The sequence below is a fragment of the Micrasema longulum genome, unplaced genomic scaffold (assembly GCF_059751315.1).
Source record: "Micrasema longulum isolate JH-2025_06_02 unplaced genomic scaffold, ASM5975131v1 h1tg000813l, whole genome shotgun sequence".
Lineage (NCBI taxonomy): Eukaryota > Metazoa > Arthropoda > Insecta > Trichoptera > Brachycentridae > Micrasema > Micrasema longulum.
The window spans coordinates 343938-364859 of record NW_028278005.1 but is presented as its reverse complement, the minus strand read 5'-3'; the positions used below and the strand labels follow the sequence as shown (position 1 = coordinate 364859).

The 20922-nt window shown below is 30.4% G+C and overlaps 1 protein-coding gene across 1 annotated transcript in view; it reads right to left on the bottom strand.

The window, feature by feature from the left end:
* LOC148278885 (protein O-mannosyl-transferase Tmtc2-like) overlaps positions 1 to 20922 on the bottom strand; it is a 378152-nt gene that overhangs the window by 34928 nt on the left and 322302 nt on the right. The window contains exons 5-7 of the mRNA XM_088230743.1: positions 14846 to 14931; positions 2225 to 2469; positions 382 to 501 (exon numbers count right to left, since the gene is read on the bottom strand). Coding sequence (XP_088086869.1) covers positions 382 to 501; positions 2225 to 2469; positions 14846 to 14931 — 451 coding nt within the window. The remainder of the gene's footprint in view (positions 1 to 381; positions 502 to 2224; positions 2470 to 14845; positions 14932 to 20922) is intronic.

Sequence of the window (20922 nt, the reverse complement as noted above, 5' to 3'; positions counted from 1 at the left end):
CATGACCTTGGTGTATACGATTACTACATTTAGCGTAATCTATCGAATTTCACAGATATAAATTAGATATAAGTATAATGAATGCAAATAATTTTTTAAATGAGTTCATAAAAAATTATTTTATATTTTTCAAAGATTGTCAACATTATTGAGCTACGAAAGAAACATGGTATCATAAACCATTAACAATTTATTTTTTTGGTCAAGTGATTTTTGATTAAAACATATATAAAATATTTCGACTTAATTAATTTATAAAAACGTTATTTTTAGTTACCCAATACTGTCGATATCGTTTTTCACAAATTGAAATACACTCATTACATTGAAATAAAAAATACCTTGGCTTGGGCTAAGATTTATTTTTTACTGAATACATACCGCAGGGCCGGCTAGAGGAGTTCTGTTGATTTCAGTTGCTATTGCCGCCTCTCTGTACCGATCCGCTTCTGGCCACCGCTGTAGTCTGCCGAGAGCTTCACTCATCAGCGCAAATAATTTCTGTAAGTAAAACAGTTACGGTTACAGCATGATTAGTGTTTTATTATAATTGATTGATTGCTTACTAACTGTTATGGCTAAACAAAAGTTAAAATTGTAATCCATTATCATCACTTTCCTATCTGCAACCAGAAAGTCTGAAAAGCCAACTCATACTGAAAACCAGTGTTTATAGTCAGAAAACGAGTTATTCTTTTAAAACTTTTCAATTCGTCAACTGCAATTTTAATTTAATTTAACTATTTTGCTTTCGTTGTCCCTTTCACGGTGTGTTTGGCAAATAATATGGAGGGCTTATGCCGGATATTTTCATTCTTCTTTATGACCGTATTTCAAACACGAATGACAGTTTAAATGATGTTAACTTATATTAAATTCGGTTTCAAAAGCATATACCTTAAGATAAAATATATATTCATTTAATCATTTCTATGCTGATTCACAAATGGATTATTTAAAAAAAATACACAACTTCAAGGACCTTCAAATAAGTCTTCAAAATATAAACTTCATACTCATGAACGTAGCACCGCTTATTAGGTTACTTTTTTAATTTAAACGAACTTACCCTTCAAATGAAACATTTACAAAACTAGATAACATCTCAATTGATGTAATATTTAAGAAAATATCTGTTTTACAAACATTTAAAGAAAAAAACCCACTTATTTATAAAATTCTCAAAACCCTAAACTTAGTAATTAATTTTTTTCGTAGATGCAATTCAACTGCAGTTTTAAATCATTATTCATTTTACAATATTTTGAGTTTGTTTAAATGCGTGAAGACAAAATGACAGCTCATAAACCCTGTAAATGCCTTGATTTCCATATTCCCTTTTCTTAAATGTTTTCCATCCCGGTCAATTTCCATATGTTGGAAAAAAACTGTAATATTTATTTATTCGTTAATTTATTTAAAACTTTAAGTACAAAGAATTAGTACTTTGGAGGACTTATTGCTCAAAGTAGTATCTTCTAGCCAATCAAAAAACAGACTGGCAAAAGAAGAGATTGGTCAAAACTTTAACTAAAAAAATGTAAAGATATATCAACAAATACTTACATATGATTTAATATTTTTTTTTAAAAACCTAATAAATTAAAAACATCAACTGTTTTTTACTTTCGAGATGAGGCTTGCACATATTATTGTAAATACTTTTTTTTTTTAGGTACATTATGCTATACGCATTTAAATGAGAGGAATGTGGGATCAGATAATGAGTTTGGAAGAAGAGAGAAAGAAGAACCAAGGAAAGAAAAAGTAGTTGACCCTAGGAGTTCAGGGATAGAGATATATAATCTTGAACAATCTTCCAGAAATGTTAAAATCAATTGAAAATTTCAAAACATTTAAATCAAAATAAAAGAAGCACAAAAGATCTACCCTATCCTCAACTTCATACAGTAGAAAACTGTGCATCTTTGAGAATATAATATTTAATATTACGGAACCGGTTTTAGACAAGTATAATAAAATGCAAATATAATAAGTATATGTTTATAGAATTTAAAACGAACTCCTTCCCTAAACACGAGTTTTCATTTTATCAAAGTGATAAAAACGTGATTATAAATTAGATATTTGCAAAACATTTATTTTTTATTAAATATTATTTTGTTAAATGTTATTAACAAAATATAAAAAAAAAAAAAATTGAACAAGACTGCACATGCAAGATGGGGGGTTATAATATCTGCCAATATTGTTGTTTCCTGACCTGCGGTCTATAGTCCGGTGGTCTCGCCGCCAACGCCTGCTGGTACTCCTGTAGCGCTCTCCGGTGGCGGCCCTGCGCGGCGTGCAGCGCGCCCAAGTGCTGGAGCGCCGCGGCGCGGGCGCCGGCGTGCGCGCGCGCGTCGCGCACGCCGACGCCGTCGAGGCGCGCCGCCCTGCTCAGCGCAGAAGCGGCCTCGGCGCACCGCCCGAGAGCGGAAAGAGAAGCGCCCATGTTCACGTACGCCACTGGAAAGTAAATATTATTAAACAATATTAAACTGTTTAAACCAGCCAATTACAGGTCATTAGCTTCGCTTCCAAATGCCCAGACTTCTATATTTAATTCTCGAAAATGTTTTCCTCTCTGCTGCAATAAATTTCAACTTTAGTTCGTGTTTAAACTAGCAGGGAAAAAGATTCGTAAATCGGGCTTGTGTAATCGCACCTTTGGATCTCATTTCATCGGCCCCACTGGTCACAATAATTGATCGGCCCTTGGGCCTAAAATCTCAATATTCATCTTTATATTTCTGGTCATGCGGCTACAAGAGTAGATCCCAGCAGAATGCTCGTACGAGGTTTTCTTGCAATTTGAAATATTTTATTCCAAAAACACGTACGACGTTTCCTCAGAATAATTTATATTTTGTGGCCCCAAGACTGTTCAATGTCCTGGATGAACATTTAAAGTTATCTTAAACGAAGGCCATTTTTAGGAGGAGTGTACAAGTCTGCATTTTGTCTTAGGAAAGAGACCATTGCAGGAGACTGCTCAAAAATATTGCATAAATTTATATACTATTAAGCGTGTTGTCCAGATGCCCTTTGAAATAAATGTATGTTTATGGAATAATATATATTTTTTTTGTTGCTTTTCCACTTTTCATTTTGTTGTATTCCATTTCAACACAGGGTCCTTGGCCTCATAGAGTTTGGGATAAGTTTTTTTTATTTTTTATAGTATGTATTTGTTTGAATAAATAAAATGATAAACCAAGTATTAATTAGGATTTTGGGCACCTTGTAATATCAACCTTTTGGGTCTCATAATTTATTTTTTGTTGTCCCGAGCAATCTTAATGTAATAAAAAAGAATATGTTACTCAAAATACCGATTGTTACTCATAATGCTACCAAAATTACAATAAACTTCAAGATACATTAAATATCGGGCCAAAAAGTTCGGTTAGTAACCGATTTACATCGAATATTGATGAATCTGTGATTAAATATAATAATAGTAAGCTATCGCGGGCTGTTAAATTCAGTAAATTTGGCTCGTCAGGCTTCATTTAATCGGCTCTGTGGGCTTTAATTAATCCGTTCTCATGGATTTGTATTATTTAGACACCGCATAGTGGTCCAAATTGCGAACTCGGCAGGACTGAACATTTTTTACTAAATATACCCTTAAAGAATCAAATACGAATTAAGATTACCAATGCGAAAGAAGAATGAAGAAATGCGTTTTTTACTTTAAATTGTTATATTCTTATAATTGTATATTACTATGGCAGATATCATAATTTATCAAGAAAAATAATGATTATATTGTTATTTGCATATAAAATTTGGTAACGAAAAACAATACGTTCCTACTACTTTCTTCAGAATAAGTTTTTATGCTAAATAAATACCTAAGTCTTCATCATCATTACAATCATATAATTATATTGGAAGTGAATGCTTCAACGCGGGTAATGCCCTCTAAGGTGATCACATAGAAAAGAAAAAAACATTTAAAAACACTTTGTAATTTTCTACCACAAATGAGTTTGGTATGATAAAACTACTAAATTCAAAGCGGTGTGTATGAAATTTCGTGTGGAGATTGCGAGAAATTAAATGATAAGAGTTAACGTACACCACCGTGAACTTTCTACCAATATGTTTTTTTAAATTTGCAAACCATATTTGGATACAAACCATTCTTTTCATTCACATAAAATTAAACTTTTCCTTTTTCTCACAAATAAAGGCATTATAATGAATACCTTAGAAAATATTGACATCTTAAAAAAATTAAATTAAGACAAAACTTTCTTCATTTCACCCCTGTATCAGGAAAACCTCTTTCCTTTTTCCACTCGACCCTACCAGTACCTAAGTATTTATCTGAATATTTTAGTTAAGTTTATATTTACTTTTGATAATGGGTAATTCAGAATACCTGAAACTAGTAGTGTTACTATACTAAACTAGTATATGATAAATAAAACAAAGTGTTTTATTTAAATAAATTAAAATGTTTTTCCACAAAGTAAATACTAAAACAATTAATAATTAAACATAAGCACGTTTATGTGAAAGAAATAAATCTTTGTTTTTATAATTGTTTGTTTTTGATTCTTTCAGAAGGTAGGGTTTTTTTATTTCGGGTAAAAGTGATAAAGTAAATTAGATTTGACGTTTTGGTTTTAGTCGAAAACTGCTTATAAGTGGATGCGAAGATAAAAGGAGCGGAGAAGAAGGGACACAATACGGTTTTTAGGGCCTTGGTTAATTAGGATCTTGGGTGCGCTATATAAAGAACCCATAATACAAATTTAAATCAATGTTTATAAATCTTGGCGCGTTATGAGTTATCTATAATCATAACGATAACAATAATATGAATGAATAATAAATATAATAAATAGAAATAATATTTAGGTTACAATTAAATTATTTTCGCAATGTAAATAATAGTCACACTTTAGAAAATATATAAATGCATTCTCTTAGTTCTTTAAATTTTGTTGCGAAATAATAAATATTCCTTGAGGTATTATAATATTATGAGTTAAAATAGAAAATGTGATAACACATTTCAAGGAATTGGAAAATATTATGATGATTTATTTTTAATAATGTATTTAGATGTTATATTATTATTGTAATGCTTATTAATATTTTTTTAATAATTTCTACGCAACGGTGCATGTACAACAAATGGATTGTATTTGAAAAAAAATCGAACGCATCTTTTGAACTTTTTTTTTCAAGTTTTAAACTTTTCGACTGGAACTGTTATTTAAATGTCTTTTTTCTGACGTCCTTCCAATTTTAGCTCCGGAGATTAAATTACTAGGAAAGCATTTACCCCTGAATATTATTCGTGTGAGAAAGAAACACCAGATGGGCTTCTAATTGAAAAAATAATTAATTCTATTGATAGCTTAGTATTTTCAGGAGGCTAATCCTAGAGTCACACCTAACATGCCAGATGTAAGAGACCGGGCTCGCTCGCAAAGGCAAAGTTACCAAGAGTAGCGAATTATTAATTGGGGTTCGCCAACTTTGGTATCTTAAAGAATGTTTATCTAAAATGCTTTCCATCTCTGTTGTTATATGATACTCGTTAAAACTCCTTGCAAAAATTCTTATTTGATTGAGATCTACCCAGACATTGTATTATGTCAGTTTAAATATATTTCGATGTCTGGGTATTTTAAAACCAGTTTTCATTTGTATTTTAGGTAGGTAATAACTTTATATTTAATATTTTATTGAGAAATTTTAAATACAAAACAATATAACATTTTTGTAAGTGAATAACAATAAAAATAAGTTAGAAATGATCCGTAGTTTGAATGTGGGTTTGAAATTTTGGAAATTAATTATTATCAAACGTCACATCTAATATTTGGACAGTAAAATTATTACCTAACCATTTTATAAGAATTGTTTTGATGAATGAATAGCAATGGTTTTGTTGCTTTACATTTAATAAAAAAACATTGTTTTTCTTTCTTAAAAACCGTCGCCATGAAAAGATAGTGTGTAGACCTGATAATACTCGTAAATCTAAGCAAACACAATCTCCTAAGACCCGCAAACAAAAGAAAATATATAAAACTTTACCGTTTTATAGGTAGACGTGTAAAAACAAATACTTACAAATACAAGAGAAGGAAAAAACAAAATGGCAGTAATGCTTCGATTTCCCTGATTATTTGTCAAAGTTTTTAAAGAGTTATTGAACATTGTTCATGTTCAAAGCATTAACTTTGTGGCCAAACATTTAAGTTAATGTTCGTGAATATTATTATTTAACCACTTATCAACTTTTTATGTCTACCGGTTTCGAGCCCCTTCCTTTCCTAAACCCTCCCGCATAAATTCTGCAACATATCGTTAAATATTATTAAAGTAATTTTATTGCATGCTCGGACACGGTGTTGTTTGCATTTCTTTTAACTTTGAATACCTTTTATTTATAATTCTTCCGTACGTGTGAAGTCACCGAACTTCTCCTAAACGGCTTTACTGATTAACGTGTGATTTTCAGCAAAATGTAGATCTTTGCGTTGTGCGTGTTTAAACATTTCACATTTTTCAATCAAATCTGTTAAAAAAAAGTTAGAAGCATAAATATTTTTTTCATCGACCTACCAGGGTTGCATTCGTTGAGAATGCACAATTTAAAAAACTGGAAGGATGTTTATAAATCGAATTAGATTTTTATGGATCCCAATCAGATTTTTTTTCTTACATTCCTTTTAGTTCCTTCCCATTTATTTATTTTTAAAATAAATACTTTTTACAAAGCAATTAGTTTTGAAATTCAACCCTTAACAAGTTCCTAGGTACATACTTATCAATGAAAAGTCTCTTTCCAAGGTAATAACAGGCAAACCAACTTTTGGGCAGGACGACGTCTATTGGGTCCGCTAGTAATTAATGTATTTTTTCGTAAATGTATACTAGGGTGACAGTAAAAGTGAAAGTGTATTTTGGTATTTGCATGTTGGTGTATTGAGTGTCTTGACAAATTTGGATTCCATGTTCAAGCTTAAACAAGATGCTTGTCTTTAAGGCTACAGTTTTTGGCTGAAGAAAACGAGATTCAATCTAAATCCACGGAAGCATTTCCTGAACAATAGGGTTGTTGAGGGTTGGAATAACCTGCCACCAGGGCTGATCTCAATGTGTGGTCTAAATGGGTTCAAAAATGGACTAAACTTGTTTCGGAAAAGTGCGCCAAGAGTTTACTTTCGTTAATATAGATTTAAGCATATCAACTTTAAGCTGCTAGCTGAAAATTAATTTAGTTATAATATTAATCGTATGCCTTGAATATGCTTCAAATAAACATCTTAAATTAATAAACTGAAATTGAAATTTCTAGTAGACGAGATATGGAATGTTGGTTCTAAAGGTTGTTTCATATTGCAGTACATAATTGTCCATGGAATAGCATCTAATCTTCCAAATAATAACATTTATTAGGACATGTTGTAATTGGATTACTAATACAGTTATCTACGCACCACCGGATGCGTATAGAAAAGTAATGATATTATATATAAGACAAACTATCACTTCCTCTCACTTCTGCTTACTGTACTTCATAGTCCTAACGCTTCTTTATGCCTCCGTGAAAATTTTCAATTCTTATCAAATCATGGTTAACCTCTTTTTTCTTTTTCTAAAACCACCCCTTAATATCCACCACAATTCTTCTTTATTCTTTTAATCATATAGTGTCCATGCGGCTCGACTGTGGAATCATCTTCCATCCACGAACGGAAGAAACCTCAACTTTTTCTTTCTTAATTTCTCCTCTTTTCTTCTTTTTAATTTGTTTCTTTTTGTTATTGACTAATCGTATTGATTTAGGGTTGTTGATATACGAATACAAATATTTTTGATTTATGTTTTCTTAAGCTTTTTTATTATTATTTTCTATTAGATTTGTTTTGTAACTTAAATTATGGAAATAAAACTTTGATTTTGTAAGTTGAAAGAAACTACAATTTAGCAATTTACAATTTAGTCAATGTACAATTAACAGTTTGTATGAGAAGTTAAATAAGAACAATAATACATTAAAAATAAAAAAAATAAAAAAAGTATATTCATGAACCCGGAATATTCCAAACCGCTCTAAATACGAATTAAGAGTTCTTATTTTAAATTTAAAATGTGTGCCATGGGAACATTTCAGTGCCATTTCAAAGAATAAAAGGTAGCATTTATTACGCTCAAATCAAAACTAATGCTACTATTTTGTAGGACTTGAAGAAAAGAGAAGGAATGTTGCTCAAAAGTTTTTTCTAGGCAGATCTTTTCGTGCAAGCAGCACGGCCAATGATCCTATTATCGACATAAAATTATAAATAGCGACCGACAAAAACAAGATTTACTTCCAAAACCGAAATCAAATTTTCGTTTCTGTGATAGTTTCGGCCGAAATTGAAACCGAAACCAAAACCTTTTTAAATAAGTTGAAAGTCACATCAAAACGCCCAAAATAGGGTTTTTATTGTTAAACCTTAATAGTTCATTAAAATAACTGTTGAATAAAATTCACAATGAAAAACATGCATAAATTCAACATGACAACTAACAACACTTACTGGCCGAATGCCGAAACCAACTTAAGATCACAGGTAACAGGTCACGCGGCCGAGTCATTAGCTATAAGATGCATCCGAGTATAACCGAACGTAATTCGACACATCCCGACCGAATGTTTTGGCTAAGCAGAAGTTTCGGCCAATTTTCGGCAAAAACCAAAACCACGGCTGAAACACGCTGTATTGACTGAATTCAACCAAAACTTTGATAGATCACTTATTTTACATTTTTAAAAAGTTTTTGCTAAAACCTTGCAGTAATATGAATTATTAAAATAATTATGTTTTTTTATTAATTAAACTAAAAACAACCATCTAACTTTTTCCATCGTTTGTGATTCAACGATTCAACAGCAGACTAGATTTAATAAGATACATTGGATTGATCCTAATGAAATAAAAGTAAATAAATCTTTTTACAGAGAAGTTTGATAAAATGGTTTAAATTTAATACATATTATTATTTTTCTGAATCTTGAAATCGTGCTCACATATTTTCTTGAACAGTTTTGTAGACACTTTTGTAATTCATTTTGGTCGTGTATTTGTTTTGAATTAACAATTTAAAAACCAACATTTATTGATAAAATGTCTAAGTTGAATTAACGTTCTCAATAATAATCAAATCATTTTTCTTTCCATAACCAGTGTTAAAAGGGGTGAAGTGGTATTTCAATTGCCACAAATCTTGATCATTTATAACATAAAAGCAAGCTATTTAGCCACACATTTTAGATCTATCTTGTCCAGAGACAATGAAACACAACAACAGAGATAGACAAATTAAAGAAATATAGGGTTTTAAACATTAAAATAGGTTTTTAAACTCACTAGGGCCCAAAGCAGCAAAATTCTGAGTTTTGAGAATAGGAGTCTTAAGAAGACTTCTAGGTGTGCGGTGGTTTGACATTGTGAGGAATCAAGTAATAAAAAAACTGACGCAGCAAACTCCGGTGACAACTGCCATCAAGTGAAGACAATAAGATTGGCTTGGCCGTGTGCTGCGGATGCCTCCTGAGTGCCTCAACCGTGCTTGCCTACTTTACAAGGCATCAGGTTCTCGACGTCCTGGACGTCCTCTGCTGACTGTCCGTTGGCAGTTCGTCTCAGAACAACAAGACACGAACCTGACTTGGGAGGATGCACAGGAGCTGGCAGCCAACAGGAATGCTTGGAAGATCTTTGTGGAAACCATATGCTCTAACTAGGGAGCGGACATAGAATAATAAAAATAATAATAACCAAATAATGACACGTCAGAAGCTATAAAAAGGTTAAAATTTAAATATCACCTTATCTTAAACGTTTTCCATCTCCTTTGTTGTATACATATGTAATTTAACAAAATGTATCAAGATGGTGGGTTAAAATGTTTTTATCTATAAACATTATGATGAATAGTTGATATTGATTTATTTTACATTCCATTTTTACATTTGGTGCAATGATACTAATCATACCGAAATTCAAACAGTTCCGTTATTAGCAGACTATTTTTGTAGCTCGGTAATAGGCTACTTCAGTATGATGACGTGGTCGTGTGGGTTGGTTAAGCCTGGAGAGGGGGAGATTATATGGCAGAGCTATTCGAGGATAACATAACTTTTCGTTTAGCATTAAGTCCACCCCCACCCCCGAACGGTTTTCCGTTTTTGTCTGTATTTATCACGACATTCAGCTTGCTACGTATTAAAATATACTTATTTACTTGTACAGCCGTATTCAGAACGTTATTTTTGTTTTTAGGTCATTTCGGAAAATAAATATACGTCGTGAAACGATTTTACACCAGTGCCAGTGTTGTGTTGTAAAATAACTTAATTATAATACGTTATAAATATCTGATAAAATTTGGTTAGAACATGTGGATGCACAAAATCTCCTGAAATATGTAATAAATGTTTTAAATCATATTAAAAATAATTTGCCACAATTTTCTTTTAAAAAATCTTTTATGAACATTCCAGTTAGTTTACTTATGGCAGACGAAACATATTATCACTGTTCTAATTGACATGCTATTTGGTACTAATAACTTGAATTTTGATTCCAACTTTGATCCCATATTGATTTTTATTTTCTAATGGTGAGTTGTTTACAACTTGTTGAAAATGGCACTCAAAATAAAATATTTGAGTAAACTATAAGAACGCAAATATTTATTTTTTCTTTAAAAAAAAAACAATAATATCGTGGGTATACTGACAAAAAAGCTTTTACTCTCAAATCCTTGTTATGAGAAATCAAGCATTTAAGTTTTGTTTCAATTTTACTCTTTTACATCTATTCTTATTTAAATAAAATTAGTGCTCATTTAAGAACATGTTTTTAATTTTTCCGTTTTTTAATTTTATATCAAGTAAATATTAAGTTTTTAACAGCTTTAAGCCTAAATAAAATACCCAGTTAACGACTTTACCTTAAATTTATTTTCAAAACTACAGATATATCAAATTTAATATGACTAAGTGTATTTTGCCAGTTTGTAGAGCGTTAAAATTTTTACAAAACTGCATCATTAAGTTAAATCCGCATATTTTCGTGTCAACGTTTTTTGCCAGTAAACTCATGATATATTCTGAAATATTCTTGCAATAGAAGAGATAAAGCAGAGTGAAAAAAAACATCATACAAAAAGCAATGAGTTCGGTTGGATCATATCAGGACCAGTGCGGATAAAAAATAAAATACCCGCATTGCGTAATATTCTCCAACATAATCGATTCTGACTTAGGGCCCCTTTTTTGATTCAATATAAATTGTAAATAGTCTCTGTTACGATGATGCCGATGACTTGAAACGATGTAGAATAATAACATGTTAAAAAAATGCTTTTATTTTGCAAATAATATAGAAAAGAGATTTTAATGATGCAAATTTCGGTGGTTTAAAAAAACGTTCATGCGCTATCATAAACTTAGCCAATAAAAAATAAAAAAATCATGATAAAATTTCTCTAACACCACACCTTCTATCTTTACAAGAACAGTATGACAAAAAGACTTGACTTATTAGCTTTAAATGTTTAGATTTAATATTTAATAGACACTTTGAGAACGAAATACGTAAAGATTCACATATTGATAAAAAAGCTAGTGTAGCTTTAAAACCGGTTCAATTTTATTTAATTATGTAACGTTTTATCATTGCTATGATTCTTCAAAACTTTGCGATTTTGGAACTATTCCACCCGCGACATCACAAGTTATCGTCCATGAGTTGTGCCGCCAGTTAAAAAATAGAACTACGTGGCAGTCAAAATACACCAAGCGTTAGAAAAAATGGTTACCCGGAAACCGGAAATCAATCACAACACATGATAACGATAAACTGTATTGGTAATTGTTCACGAAAGCCCGTTGCGTTTCAAAGTAGCATATTTTTATTATTTTTTCATACATTTTCAAGAAACTTTGTTGTACAATTAAATGCACTAATTTTAAGTGTGAAAGTTTTTTATAATCAATTTTCCGTAGCACCAAGCTTCTCCATTAAATAAACTTTTTTGAATGCAAAAAAATGCTACCACATCTCCCTTTATCGTTAAAGAAAACCAATGGTGTCAAAGCATTTTATTAATACTATAGCAAATGAACAACATTATTATATTAAATACTTAGATATTACTTTTCTTACAAAGTTTACTTTTATACATCACTATGAAATCATTGGTAGCCTAAGCGGTAAAGTGATTTAGACGTTTTACTCACACACGGAAGATTCTAGATTTTATGCCCGGTGAGAACACAAAAATTAAATTGCTTTAACTTACAAGTGACAAATTTTCATTATTTGATAGTGGAATGTTCTCCAAGATGTGACATTGCAATACTTGGAAAAGATTGACGTGACACAACTCCGCTCAAGATTATTGCTGGTCGGGAGCCGATCAATTTTGCAAGGAATGTGCTTCCACCATCAGTAGGATTAAAAAATGAAATTGAATCCGACCGTTTTATTTCTTTTTCGTATTGAATTTTTATATTTGATATTAAATTCATTAGAATATCAACGTTTTAATAATGTTAATTCTGTTTAATTGCTTGTTTTTTTATTTATTAATACAGAAAAAATGTTTGGTAAATTGGAATAATATTAAGTTTATTATATCGAGTTGTTAGATTTTGTGTTAAGGTAGTATGATTTTATCAAACTGAAAGTAAATCTATATTGTGCAATTTACTAGTATATTTTGATCTAAGCTCTGTTTGAAAATAACTTATGATTACTTTGCGCCATAATTAAGATGAATGTTTTTTTATAAAATAATTTTTACCTCATTAAAATCTAACGTAAGTGTTTTTAGAGTTTTGCAAATTAAAAATCTTCATTTAAATTGTATCCAAATAATCAATAAATATCCAGATAAAAGATTTAAAAATCTTCTTTAGACTTTATAAATTATCATATTTAATTATAAACTGACATTTACAAAAATCCTCGTTCATTTTATCATCTATCCCGAAGGTCATGGAATTAATTTAAATGAGTACTTTAGCTATCTCCTCGTGTGTATTGTTTAGAATTTTAAATAGGTCATTCTTTTATTGAACATGCTAACTCCTAGGCAACTTTCCTTCTTATTGGGGTCGTATTTGCTATGGACTTGTCTATGCGGTGAACACGGAGTAGGAATCAGCCATTTTATATTATCTTGTATTTTATTTATATTTATATATTCCTTCCAGTCTCATGAACTTTGTATTATATTTATTTCATTTCTTAATTTTATTATAGCCACTCTCTTCTGGGACTTTAAACATGGAAACTTTTTGTTATAATCCGCTAGAAAAAGATCATTGTTTGGGGCCAATTTGGTATTTGTGGGTTAATATAATGGAAGGGAATCCTTTAAATGGTTGATTTTTGCACAGCTATATTCCAAGTAGGTGATCTTATAAGCATCTACATGCGTAGGGAAGGCAAGCTTTATGTGTTGAAAATAAAAACGTATCCCTAACTCTATGAAGCCAATAAAACCTATATTTAATTGGGATACAACATAAAAATAATTGGAAATATGCATATTAATCAATAATATTTCAAATAAAAAATAAATAAATATAATCTTTTCGATAGCTCAATAGTAGTATATAAAGATAAATGGTCTCTTCCCTTAGACAAAATCCAAACATATACACTTCTCCTGAAAATGGATTTCGTATTAAATAACTAAATATGTTCATAAACGCTCTTGGAGCCACAAAAGACAAATTTCTTGTTACGAAAGTTTTACGTGTTTTTGGTATTAAATAATTCAAATGATGGGTTAACCTCGTACTAGCAATCTGCTGATATTTTCTCTTGTAACCAATAAATAACGGTTAAATACATATTTTTAGAAACACTTTATTTTTTATCGTTAACCAAAAAAGACATTATAAAAAAGTCGAAATTTTCAAATTTTAGAGTTAAAAAAAACTATAGGCCTTAATTTAGGCCTCTCTTCTTTTTTGTTTATGGTTTTTACCTTGCTTATCGATATCATTGATCTTTATTTTTTCACATTCTTTCGAGTTTGACAACACAACGGTCGTCCACTATTTTGGGATGAAAATTTATAGAATCTGGACATATAGACCTTAGTATTGATTTTTTTTAAATATTGGAGCAAGTTGTGGCTCGAATACTAGAAAAAAATATTTATTTTGAAATAAAAACAAAGCGTTATTAACCCGTTTGAAACATTAAAAAAAAAAACTTTTTGCAACGTATTTTATGGACCCTTATTCGAAAGAAACCTTCAATTATTGATCTGTTTCATCTTATAGAATTTTAATGATTTAATTTTCTGCCGTAGCATGTATTTATATTTTTTTAATTTACATAATTAACCTTTAACAAACTGTGTGAAAAAACTCTCTTGACTCCCTTGAAGTTACTTCAGGTAAAACGAGATTAGGAAATGATCGCCTGATAATGACTGTCACTCTTAATCTTTTTAATTCTATGTTTGTCTTGCTAAGTGATCTTATTAGATTACATCTCATTCTCTGAAATTAATGTTTTAAATATTTGTCACAGTGTATTTAATATTTTGTCATTTTCGGAGATCCTGATAGACAAAATATTTTATTTTAAATTATTTAATATACCTAAATACGTAATTACTTTTATTTCGTGTGTTAAGGTTTGATTAAAGATTAAAAAATCTGGTTATATTCAGAAAACTTCCCGGAATATTAATTAATTCATTGCAATTTACAACGCCGCGCACAGAAACGGGCGAGTTAATGCGTTGTTTTCGATAAAATAAAATAATGAATACAAAAAATACTTACGCGCTAAAGATGGTCTGAAGTGAATGGCCCTTTCAAAGCTTTGAATCGCTTCTTCGTATTGTCTCTTCCCTTGAAGAAGAACGCCCCTGTCGAAAAAGAAATATTATACATTAATCAATTGTTACGGTTTGATTCGGGTCAGAGTATTGGGAGCTATAATGAATCATCAATTACAATACAAAAGAATAAGGATAAACGACTTCAAAGAAATATTGAAACAAATGATGGGGAAAGAATGACAAAAGATACATATTTCGTAGAATTTAAATTGAAATTCATGGTTCCTCTTTGTTTTACCGATTACAACTCAAATCGAAAACCATTTCAAATCGGACTTAAGATTGTTTTAAATAATTCAAAATAACTCTCCATTTGACAATTAAAAACCTAGTTTGGAAGGCAAACTAGCTGTCAGAAAAATAAACTACAATAATTTTGTGTTATTAATGTTTGTTATAAGATGTACGCGTCTCTTTTTCGGGGCACTAATTACACTAATATACAAAAATGTATTGTGGAAATTGAATGTTGATGTTGTTAGTGTTCTGACTAAAAGACGAGTAACATGGAAAAATGCAAGGTGGGATTGGCATGTTAGTGTAATATTAGTGTCCTGACAAAGAGTCTGGTATGTCTTGAAACCGTACATAAAAGTCGGCGAGTGTTATATGCAAATTTTAAGTAACTTTTATTTAAATGTTTTAGTTAATGCACTAAATATTAATAATTTCATTACTGTGTAAAAAATACTTGAAAATTTGGTCCACTTAAACTGTTCCGGCTTTCCGTTCTTGCATGGCAGTACTAGTAAAACGGGTTTTTAACGACTAGTAAAGTCGTTAAAAACTATTTATTTATTTTTTGTTTTAAAAAAACCTATTCACGTGCTTAACTGAAATGTTTAATGAATTATTTCTTATGCACAAATAATAATTTCGTTTTTGAAAATATTTTTTACTCTCTTTTTTTAAAAATAAAATACGTATTTGCGTTTTTATGATTAACTCAAATATTTCTCCATTTTCAACGAGTTGTAAATAATTGACTATTAGAAAATTGGAATCAAGTTAAAGTGGAGCAGGATTCGAACCATGGATATTTGAGCCGTGAGTCCAAGATTCTGGCCACGGGACCACAATCCGATTCAAATGCTGGTTTGTTAAATAAATCAAAGTGCATATTTTGTGTGTAACTATTGGTTTCATTTATATGTTACAATTATTTTTAATTGATTTACAACTGAGAATAAATTCCACATTTTCATAAAAGTTTATTTGATAAATTTCAAGAAAGCCTTACAGACAAAAGAAGAGCAAGAAAGATTGAATTGTTGGCCTTTAAAAGTCAAGATTGTCACGCAACCCAAGGGTTTCTCAAGAGAAAACTAGAAATAAACCGTAACTAGTTGAATGTTGATGTTTTTGAAAAAACTGAGATAAAGTAAAAACACAGATAAAATTTATTTTGAGATTTCATAGGCACCAGTTTAACCGTAAAAAGACCGGTTAAAAAAGTGTCTGGTAAAATAATTGTTCTGATTTCTTATTAATGACCAAATTGGTTTTGTCATACTGGTTTCGTGTAACTCATTTGTCCAATTATTTAACTATCTTTTTTGACATAACTTTTTTTGATATATGTACTCGTTACAGAATATTCTTGGTAAAAACTCAAAGTTAGTTATAACTACTGAATAGGTATTTTATTATGCTCTACTAAATAGTAGCTATTTGTTGCTTTATCTGAAACATATGTTTTATTGGATTTAACCTCAAGGATTAGATAAATAAAATAATTTAAGTTACTTACAATTGTTGGTTTATTACACACGAAAATACAGATATTTAACAAATACTACTTAAAAGTGAATTTAAATACTGGTAAAGATAAAGAAGGGCATGTGACGTGTTACGTGCCCTTATATGGATCCATTGGGCACTGCGGCCATAGACAACAACACATCCTCGTCTCTCACTCTCTGGTACCCACACTACTATTACCATCAACCCATTTCTCTGTTGGGGTTGGTGTAGAAAATAAACCGCTGCATATGAGTATCCTCACAAATTTTCCTATGTTTCAACATTTGTACATCTTATACAGATATATGTACTTTGAATGCGTCTGATTTCGATATCGTGGGGTAATTCCTACAACAAGGTAACTTCGAAATTCGGATTTTTAAATTAACAACTAAAACTCACCTCTGTGATGTTCATCCGTGAATGCTCCTAATAAACAAGTCGGTACCCTTTTAAATAATATTTTGGTGATTTGAGTACATGACTTAATTATTTGTTCACTTATTCAGGGAGGGTGAAACACAAATTTGTTTTAAGTGGTTTACTCAAAAATGCTGATTTGAAAGTTACCCAGTTGCAGTTATTACCCCACGATATGATTTTATGAATAAAATACAATTGATCAAAACAAGTGACCAGTTTTATCGCTTTGGTGATATATTTGAATCATATTAATCACTTCCAAACAAAATTTAAAAAACAAATTCAAGTTATGATGTTGTGCCTTGAATCCGGAACCTAAATAAGTATGTGCTATACTGTATGTCGGCACATAATAAAACTACACTCTGTGGTCAGCTATATTTCTATTTTTGTGTACTATAATATGCATCTGTGCGACCGACATTCAAGTGTGGATTTATTTATTTTTCACTAATATAAATTAATTTTACATATTAATGATATTTCAAGTTGTGAACGATGTATTATTTTACATTATGTATTATTATATTTATGTGCCATTTTTTTGCTACCAATATAAAAAATGAAACCTCTAATTAGACCTTAATTAATGTATTAATAATACTTATATTACGTTTTTATATTTATTAGTTTCATACGTTTTAGTGCAACCCCCGCGGATAACCTAATGAAATTAACGAACTTCAACTACATAATTGTTCAGTGATGGTGAATTGCAACTGCAAAAAACTAAGTAGTGTTCAGAGTATAAAATATCTGGGAATAACTATAGACCAGTATTTGAGGTGGGATGAACAAATTGAAACTATAAGTGCAAAGATTAAGCGCTTGATACATTTTTTCATCCCACTTAGAAATAAACTTAAAAGTCCCGGACTTGAAACACCTATACCATGCACTGGCAAATTTTGTGTTGACTTACGGTCCAATTGGTTGGGGAGCTTGCATTAAAACCATCCTTGAAATGTCTCTTGGCTTCCCGATGAAATAAAATAAAATGAAAATCTTGAGGACTGACGTATTTATTATGAAAATGATTTTATTTATACAAACATATTAAGGATATGTGTGGTTGGGAATATCATAAGATGGAGTAGATAGTAGAGGAAGGACTCATACGGTCATATTTAACAGACACAACCAGACTCCTTTATGTTGCAATATATAATTAGCCTCACAGGAATCTCCCTCGTTTCAAACATCCCAAAGTATGGAAGGACAGATAGAAATCCACCTCACAGGAGGAAAACTCTCTGAAAAATAGACAACATAGGTCATTGGCGAGGAAGGAGTAGAAGAAGTAAGGATAAATAATTAAAAAATACACATATTTACAGTGGCGTTCAAATGAAACAAGCGTATGTTAATGTGTTAGTGCCTGTCGGTGAACCAAGTAAACATTAACTTTTTTCGATTGGACAAGCACGACACTTAAATTATTTACATTAAAAAAATTTGCTGACCATACATAAATAAAGTTTAAAAAACATTTAAATGAGCTCTAAATAATGTGAATAAATCTTAATTTTCAGAGAACTAAAAATGTTTTTAATTGAGTAATCAAATTTATGTTAATCGTCTATAAAATGGTGCTTCAAACTAATGCGTTTACTTACATACTATTTTTTTTTAAGAAAAGGTGATTCGAAAGTAACTTTAATGCATTTTTCATCTCAACCATTTAATATCAATTCCGTAGCTCGGAGTGAGTAGGCACTTAATCAACAAAACTAACTTTTGAACAATTTGAGTAAAATTTAATGGTTCGAGGTTTTAATGGTTATTTTCAATTGGGCATTTTAGCAAAAGGCAGAAACTATGCCATCACAGATTTAGTGCTTTGCGGAAGAGAACCATGCATAATTATGCATGCATTATAACCCTGGAGAATCGGCCGCCCAACTTTACTGGCTGTGGTCTAAGTTCTCAATGGTCCCACAACAACCCTTTAGCCCGGGGAGCTTTATGGCTAATAAAACCATTCTTTGTTACTGTGTCAATAAAATACTCAGACTGAGTTTTAATTGGACTAACTTGAGTCGTTACAAATAGAGAAGAAAATTGAAATCGTTTTGTTTATTGGAGGAAAGCCACAAATCTAAAAGTAACGATTGATCTTTATCAACTCTAACGGCAGAAGTAATGTAAATTCGAAGTAACTTCACACAATAAATAAAATAAGCGTTAAAGGTATTTTTATGAGGTTAAATTAACCCTTTTGAGGTTAAATGACTAAAATTGTTTTTTTTTTCTATTTATTTTAGGTGGCAAAGGAGGTTCTTTTATAATTTAAATCTGTACCTTAAATAAGTTTTGATAATACTTTTATTATTTACTCCTTAGAATAAACGTGTATTCTAATTATTCGGAAATTTAAATTATTTTTCGAAATATTTCGAAGACAAAATTATTAAAAAGAGGTGCAAAAATTGCAAAAAATGCTTCAAATATGATTATTATTTTTCATTAATATTTATATTGCTTCCACTTACTTTGTGGTTATTCATTATTTTATTTTATTAACATAAACGGCGAATTTGCCTTTTACAAACATTTATAATACTAACATATTTGGCTTAATATTTTTTTCCTTTTTTTTCAAAAACATGAATTTTAAAAACAAGATTTTTAAAAAAAACAAGATTTATATTTTAAAAAAAACCCTCAAAAATAATAAAGCATACTCAGTAGAAAGTTTAAATAATAAAACATTATACGGTAAAACAACAAGAAAATCATGAGTACTGTTTCACACAGCTAGGCAAAGTGAACAAAAAACTGTATATGAAATGCATGAATAAATAAATATAATTACCATTCAACATCTTTGAAAAAGTTCAAAAGGTTCGTTCTATAGGAACAAAACCCTACACTCAATATATCAGATACGTGGAAATAACTATTGCCGAGTTCATGAAGTCTATTTAATACTGCATTACAAGTATACACTGTGCGTGAAATGTTGCTACAAAACGGTGGCACCTGTCTAGTCATTCTTCCAGGCACCCTGAAGTTGATGAGAGATAACAGTTCAGGGGAATCCCATATTGAATTTACAAATTTGAATAAATTTAAAAGGTCTATAATTTTCCTTCTATCGTTAAGTTTTAACAAATTAATTATGTAATTTAAATTGAAATAAAATACTTTGTTTTAACCTCTAATTATTTATTTAATTACCAGTCGGTTACTGAGCTAGTACGTGCTCCTTTATTAAAACTTAATTAACAAAAGAAAAATAAGCAGTGTAAAATTGAGTTTTATTTTAATTAAATAAATATTTAATAATACTTAACGGACGTTCCAAATACATTACGAAATGAAATAATTTTTTTTTTCGAATGACGTACATGTTAAATGTTTTAAATGAATTATGGAAAATTCAAGTTATTTATGAATACTCGACTGTTTTTATTTTACCAGAATACAATAAAATTCCACGTAGTACTTATAACGCCAGTATTGTTAAATATTCATCTCGAAAGAAGCAATATCACTTTAACTTTGGCATTTTTTGTTCTTCGCTTCCATGAAAATGTAATCTAGGAACATATGCTGTTAACACCCTATCAAGAAGTGATTCCACAATTGGATAAACGATAAGAGGTATTAAGGAGGAATATATTGGTTCATACGAAAAACTTATCATTGTACTATCGAGGCAATTGTTTCTGATCACGCACATCCCTAAACATTTACAAACAAGGTGTTTCAAAAGATGCCATAACCAAATAAAAACAGAAATTTTCATGACCGATCATCAATATTAAAAAAAACGCTTCTGTCGAATCTTTATTTCTTGAACATTGAACAATACATAAAATCACACACGTCACTTGGGTTGTTAGGATT